The sequence below is a fragment of the Callorhinchus milii genome, unplaced genomic scaffold (genome assembly GCF_018977255.1).
Source record: "Callorhinchus milii isolate IMCB2004 unplaced genomic scaffold, IMCB_Cmil_1.0 Scaffold2, whole genome shotgun sequence".
Classification (NCBI taxonomy): Eukaryota; Metazoa; Chordata; class Chondrichthyes; order Chimaeriformes; family Callorhinchidae; genus Callorhinchus; species Callorhinchus milii.
The window spans coordinates 95978961-95986341 of NW_024704743.1; the positions used below are offsets into that span (position 1 = coordinate 95978961).

The 7381-nt window shown below is 47.0% G+C and overlaps 1 protein-coding gene across 4 annotated transcripts in view; it reads right to left on the reverse strand.

The window, feature by feature from the left end:
- rad54b (RAD54 homolog B) overlaps nt 1-7381 on the reverse strand; it is an 84411-nt gene that overhangs the window by 76401 nt on the left and 629 nt on the right. For 3 of the 4 annotated variants that reach the window (XM_007887929.2, XM_007887928.2, XM_007887927.2), the window contains exons 1-2: nt 5335-6034; nt 3462-3663 (exon numbers count right to left, since the gene is read on the reverse strand). In XM_007887929.2, coding sequence (XP_007886120.2) covers nt 3462-3663; nt 5335-5796 — 664 coding nt within the window. In that variant the 5' untranslated portion in view covers nt 5797-6034. Of the gene's footprint in view, nt 1-3461; nt 3664-5334; nt 6035-7381 lie in introns of those variants that run through there. The other variant, XM_007887930.2, reaches the window with a different exon arrangement.

The window sequence follows — 7381 nt, forward strand, 5'->3', positions numbered from 1 at the left end:
ATGTACTACAGCGCCATCTAGTGTTGATCAATTCGGAGGGATTTGGAGACACCTGCTCTCGGACATCATTTCTTCTTAGAGGATCATGTCTTTTCAACGCTAGGATGACCATGACCAAACAACCCCCCAAAACTTTACCTGAGCACACCCAGAGACAGCTTCAAGAACAATAAAATTATTTATATAACACCTTTCATGTCAGGAAGACACCTCAAAGATTCTCACTGCTTGTAGACCAATTGCATTCTGAACAGGAAGGTTTCAAACCTTACATTGCCTGCTAGACAACAGTTACCAATACGATACAGGTATCCAGATATTTGACATTTTGCCACTGGGCTATTTTTTGTAAAACAACCAACCAACAACAACTTGCACTTGAAAAGCACCTATCACATAAGTGAACTCCTTGATGTTTTTACAGAAACAGAGTGGGAGATAGGAGGGGTAAATGGAAGGAAGCCAAAGATGCAGTCAAAGAGATAGGTTTTTAGATGGTTTTGAAAGCTCAGAGGGAGGGAGCAAGGCGGAGGGATTTAGGGAGAGTTTTAGAAAGCAGGGACAAGATGGCTGAAAGCTGAACCGCCTGTGGTGGGTCTGAGGGAGCAGAGACATACAGGCCAGAGTTGGCAGAGCAAAGAGAATGGGCAGGAAATAAATCAACAGATCATAAACATAGATTAGGGCAACTATTTGAACGAGGATCTTTAATACAATCCGCTGAGGAAATAGGGAGCTGATGGAGCCTGGCAAGGGGAGAGCTGAACGGGCTCAAACAACAACAACAAAATTATATTTGTAAAGCGCCTTTCAAGTTGAGAGGATGTCCCAAGGCGCTGGACCAGACAGAGATATGGACCCGAGCTGGGGGTCGGGGTTATGGAGGGTGCATCGCAGTGGGGGAAGCAGAGAGATCGAAAGCACGGTCGAAGAGGAGGGTCTTGAGATAGGTCTTGAAGGAGGCAAGGGAGGGGGCAAGGCGGAGGGACTGCAGGATAGAGTTCCAGAGGGTGGGGACAGAGTGGCGGAAGTCCCACCCGCCAATAGTGGGGTGAGCAAGGCGGCGGACGTGAAGCAGGCCGGAGCCCACTGAGCGGAGAGCACGAGCAGGGTGGTAGAGGGTTAGGAGGTCGCAGAGGTAGGGGGGAACAAGACCATGGAGGGGTTTGAAGGTGAGGAACAGGATCTTGAACTGCATCGTCTGTTTGATGGGAAGATGGGGGTGATAGGGTCGTGGAGCCTAGGACGGGAGAGGACACAGGCTACAGAGTTCTTGCAGCCTCGGGAGAGAGGAGTTGCGGAGGCCGACAAGCAATGAGTTTGTATAGTCGAGCCTCAATGTAATGAAAGCATGTATGAGGGTTTTGGCGGTCTGCGGTGTGCCAGTGTCGGAGCTGGTCGACGTTACGGAGGTGGGGAAGGCAGAGTGGGTCATGGCGCAGATGTGGGGTAGAAAGGATAGTTGAGAGTCAAACAAGACCCCAAGGTTCCAGACTGGATTAGTAAGGCGGAGTGTGCAACCATGGATGGTGATGCTGTCAGCGTCTGAGGTGTGGAGGTGCTGACGGGAGACAATCAGGAGAGCCTCGGTCTCGTTGACGTTCAACTGAAGAAAGTTAGCTCTCATCCAGGACTTGATGTCCAAAAGACATAGAGTGGTTGGCAGTGTCAAAAGCAGCAGAGAGGTCAAGGAGGACAAGGAGGCTGAGAGCCTTGGTTGCAGATGGACAGAATATTATTTGTCACTTTGACCAGGACTGTTTCTGTGCAGTGGGCTGCAGGGAAACCCGATTGGAGCGGTTCGAGAAGGGAGTGGCAGGAGAGGAAGTAGCGAAGCTGAGAAGCAACAGCTCGTTTTACGACCTTGGAGAGGAAGGGGAGGTTGGAGATGGGGTAAAAGTTAGGGAGTAGAGAAGGATGCAGGGAGGGTTTTTTAAGAATAGGAGTGATGACAGCGTTTTTTAATGTGGTGGGAACAGTACCAGACAATGTGTGAGTAGAGGAAACTTATGTGTGGGAGAATAGCAGAACAAAACTGGCAACAAAATCAAATCCTTATTTCAAACTACACTTGCTTAGGGTTAATTCATTGTAAATACGGTTAACTGATTAAACATTGTAGTACAGAAACAGTAATGTATAAAGACACTTCAGAGCCAAAGACTTTGAACCTTTGAATAAGGGCCAGAAAACATAAGTTTACATTTAAAATGATGTAGATCAAAATCTACTTTATGCAGTCTAAACAAACACAGTTGTCTATATATAAAAAGTACATCAGAATTTAAACCTTTCACACAGCATTTTGGTGACAGCATCACCTGCAAATTTTGACTCACCTCCTATATACAATTCCAAATCATTTTTGTTCATGGTGAACAAAGCAATCCTAATACTAATCCCTGAGAACATCACAATGTACTTTTTGTTTTATATTTTCTAGCCATCTCTCAATCCATTCTGCTACCTCTCCTACGTCTCCACAATTGCCTTAATTTAGCCATAAGTCTCTTATTCAGTGCCTTGTCAAAGACTTTCTGGAAGTTCATAAATACTACAATCACTGCATTTCTCTTGTCTACAGCAACAGATTGCATTTATCACAGAATCTCAAGGCCTGTGCCAGCACTTTAAAAGAGCTATCAACTAGTCCCACTCCCCCCCACCCCCCCCCCCCCCGCCCCGCTCCTACCCCAAATTCCTTTTTAAAGTACCTATCCACATTTACGTAGTGAATTTCACACTGGAAGGACATCCCAAGGCGCCAAACAGTCGAGGGTTTTGAACCCGAACTGAGGGTTGAATTTGGAAGTGGTGGGGGCCAAGGAGGGACTTATCTATCACTTCTTCAAATAATCAAAGAAGTCGATTGTCGGATTGCTTTTCTGGGGATAAAAATACTTTTTTTTAAAAAATTATTCAATCCACAACTGTTTGTGGGACACTGCTGTGCACAATTGGCTGCTGTGTTTCTCCCACAAAATATAGTCAATCCACTTTACAGTATATCCTTGAAGATGTGATAAGGCACTATATCAAATGCAAGGATTATTATTATTAGTTAAATAAGACGATTAACCATGACCTTCCTTCAATAAATTTATGCTGGCTGCTTTTCTCTTTCTTGAGATACTTTGTTATTTCATTCTCTATTACAAATTCCAGTACCTTATCCACCAAGGATAACTAGATAACTAGCCAGTAGTTTCCTGGATTATCTCCTTATCTATCTACTTTTTTTTAAGGGGGAAGAAGATAAAAGCAAATTGATTTGTTGCACAGATTGTTTTCCGGGGACTTCCTGTAAAGCCATTCTTCCTGAATCTATAGGTTCCTGAATCTCTTGGTAAATACAATAATAATACATGGCCTCAGATGCAGGAGTAAATTCAATCTCTGAACAAAATCCAAACCTGATGTCAGGAGTGTGGAACAGTATAGAATTGGACAATTGGACTTACCATCACCCCGACCTGTACTTAATGCTTCTGGAGAAAGAGCAAGTGATGCAGATGAAGGTTTTGATTTGGATTTCTCCAGGAGACTACTTTCATCCACATTTGTTGGAGCAGAGTGATAACGGGCATTCTGATTTGGCCCACATATCATACCAAAAGCTTTGGATGGTGGCATGGAATGCTGATCATCATTTTCATAAGGTACCTGTTAACAGAAGTTGAACATTAGTTGGTAGTTTACATTTAGTCTATCTAAAAGCTTTTCAACTCCAATCCATGTTTATACTTAATACAAAACAAATTTAGGTTTATATAGCATGTTTCATGTCAGGATGACATCCCAAAATGCTTAACAGTACTGTCTGGGCACCCGAGCTGGGAGTGGAAGCCAACAGGGGTGGGGAGGAGAAAGATAACCTAAAGTGCAAAGAACTGGATCTTGAGATGGTCCTGGAACAAGACCATCTCAAGGGAACAAGTCAGAGGATATCAGAGATGGAGGTCCAGAATGGGGGCAGAAAACCTGCCCACCAATGATGGCGTAAGTAGGGTAGGGACATCAAGGAGCCAGTATTCACCGAGTGTCCAGCTCAGTAGGGTTTCAGGAGGAAGCAGAGATAGAGTAGGGCAAGACCATGGCGGGATTTAAAGGTGAGAAGAAGTATCTTGAACTTGATCTGCTGAGGGATGGGGAGCCAAAGGAACAGAGTGAGGATGTGGGTTGATAGACTCGCAGAGTCTGGTGCGGAAAAAGTGAAGAGCTGTACAGTTCTGGATAATCTACAGTTTACGTTGGGAAGAGCAGAGAAGAGCGAACAGAGCGTTAGAGCAGTCAAGCCTGCACATGATAAATACATGAATGTGGGTCTTAGTAGCCTGAGGAGATAGATAATGGTGGAGGTGGGCAATGTTTCAGAGATAAAGGAACGTTGAGTGGGTCAGAGCACAATGTGGGGTTTGAAGGACAGTTGGTAGTCAATCAAGACACCAAGGCTCCAGAGCAACTCCTTGAGGTGGAGTGTACATGCACACAGGTTGCTGCTGTCAGCACTTAAAGTGAGAAGGCCCTCATGGGAACCAAGCAAGAGAGCCTCTGTCTTGTCAACGTTGAACTCAAGAAAGTTAAGAGCTCATCCAGAACTACATGTCTGACAGGCAATCAGTCAGAACAGGAATCGTCCGGGAATAGAAGCACATTCGGGTTAGAGTTGTGTGTCATCCACTTACATGTTGAAGGGTTCCAATGTCTGCGGATAACATTGCAGAGTGGGAGCATATAGATATTGGAGACGAGAGACCGAAAATAGAGCCCCGAAGAACACCGCATACGACAGTGTGAGGTGGGGGGGTGTGGGGGGAAGTTGGGGAAACAATCAGAGAAAGTGAAATCACTGGGAGAGGTAAGAATTAAACCAGAATAGGTCAGAACTATGGAGGTGGAGCTGAGAGGCGACAGAGAAGGACAGCGTAGTTGATCATTTCCAAGACAGCAGAGAAAAACTAGGAGGCAGAGAGAACCCTGGTCACAGATGGAAAGAATGTCATTGGTGAGTTTGCATAGGGTAATCTCAGTATTGTGAGCCAGGCTGATACCATTCACACTCTGCGCTTTTGTAACCTTGAGTTTAGTGGAAAAATACTGTCATTTTTTTAAAAGGTAAACAAACGTGTGCGGTTGCAAATAAAACTGCATTGGTAGTCGCAACACGAAAATCTACGTTCATAGCAAGTGCAGAAACCGTAATGCAAGGAGTGAAAACCAAATCCTCGCTCACATTGCTTCAACAAGGTAAGGTACCGGTTAAAAGTACTGTTTGGTTAAGCCCTCGTCACGAGGCAGATTGTATCAGACGTGACAAGTTGGTTGTGTTTGTACCTGGTGGCTCTTCTGGGGGATGGTTAAAGGCGGTTGTTCAGCAGTTCCCGAGCCAAGCTTCTGGGTGTCAGTGTTGCCAGGTGGGACGAACCGGAACCTTTTCACCGGGTTCCCGCTGAGTTGGCTCGGAGCTGCGGATCTTCTCATATCAGCCGCTCGCCACGACCGACGTCTACGACTGCAGCTGCCGCAGGGAGGCAGCGTCTGACGGACACAGAGAGACGGCGAGCGGGTGTCCGACAGTGTCCAGACGGCCACACGCAGAGCGAGTGTGCACACGGAAACAGACACACAGGTAATGCCGACAACAACACAGAGACAGACAGAGTGTCCGCACCGACTCCCGCAGTGCCCGCACTCACACAGCAAAACACCTTCAACTTTCCCGCCTTCCCGGCGACCCTCGCGCTGAGATCCAGCATTACCTGGTGCGCATGTGCGGGACGATGCTGACCTTCCCATTGCAGTACTCTTTCTGCACAGATCCCCACTGTTCCTGTGTCATCATTAATACACTCCTCCAACATTTAATTACAATTATTTATCTCTATATATATATGTTTGTGGTTTATGCTATAATATGCAACATTACAACCAATTCCATCTTATTATGCTTGGTCCGCGCTGTGCTGGGAGGTGATGTACAGTCAGTGTTGGGCTGTGTTGGGAGGTGATGTACAGTCAGTGTGGGGTGTGTTTGGAGGTGATGTACAGTCAGTGTTGGGCTGTGTTTGGAGGTGATGTACAGTCAGTGTTGGGCTGTGTTTGGAGGTGATGTACAGTCAGTGTTGGGCTGTGTTTGGAGGTGATGTACAGTCAGTGTTGGGCTGTGTTGAGAGGTGATGTACAGTCAGTGTTGGGCTGTGTTGAGAGGTGATGTACAGTCAGTGTGGGCTGTGTTGAGAGTGATGTACAGTCAGTGATGGGCTGTGTTGAGAGGTGATGTACAGTCAGTGATGGGCTGTGTTGGGAGGTGATGTACAGTCAGTGTTGGGCTGTGTTTGGAGGTGATGTACAGTCAGTGTTGGGCTGTGTTGGAGGTGATGTACAGTCAGTGTTGGGCTGTGTTGGAGGTGATGTACAGTCAGTGTTGGGCTGTGTTGGAGGTGATGTACAGTCAGTGTTGGGTGTGGAGGGGTGATGTACAGTCAGTGTTGGGGTGTGGGAGGTGATGTACAGTCAGTGATGGGCTGTGTTGAGAGGTGATGTACAGTCAGTGATGGGCTGTGTTTGGAGGTGATGTACAGTCAGTGTTGGGCTGTGTTGAGAGGTGATGTACAGTCAGTGATGGGCTGTGTTGGGAGGTGATGTACAGTCAGTGTTGGGCTGTGTTGAGAGGTGATGTACAGTCAGTGTTGGGGTGTGTTTGGAGGTGATGTACAGTCAGTGTTGGGCTGTGTTGGAGGTGATGTACAGTCAGTGTTGGGCTGTGGGGGTGTGTCAGGTGGGGTGTGGAGGTGTACAGTCAGTGTTGGGCTGTGTTGGAGGTGATGTACAGTCAGTGTTGGGAGGTGATGTACAGTCAGTGTTGGGGTGTGTTTGGAGGTGATTACAGTAGCAGTGTGGCTGTGGGAGGTGATGTACAGTCAGTGTGGGCTGTGTTGAGAGGTGATGTACAGTCAGTGTTGGGCTGTGTTGAGAGGTGATGTACAGTCAGTGTTGGGCTGTGTTGGAGGTGATGTACAGTCAGTGTTGGGCTGTGTGTTGAGGGGTGTGGTACAGTGGGCGTGGGAGGTGATGAACAGTCAGTGTTGGGTTGTGTTTGGAGGTGATGTACAGTCAGTGTTGGGCTGTGTTGAGGTGATGTACAGTCAGTGTTGGGCTGGTGGAGGTGATGTACAGTCAGTGTTGGGCTGTGTTGGGAGGTGATGTACAGTCAGTGTTGGGCTGTGTTGAGAGGTGATGTACAGTCAGTGTTGGGCTGTGTTGAGAGGTGATGTACAGTCAGTGTTGGGCTGTGTTGAGAGGTGATGTACAGTCAGTGTTGGGTGTGTTGGGGTGATGTACAGTCAGTGTTGGGCTGTGTTTGGAGGTGATGTACAGTCAG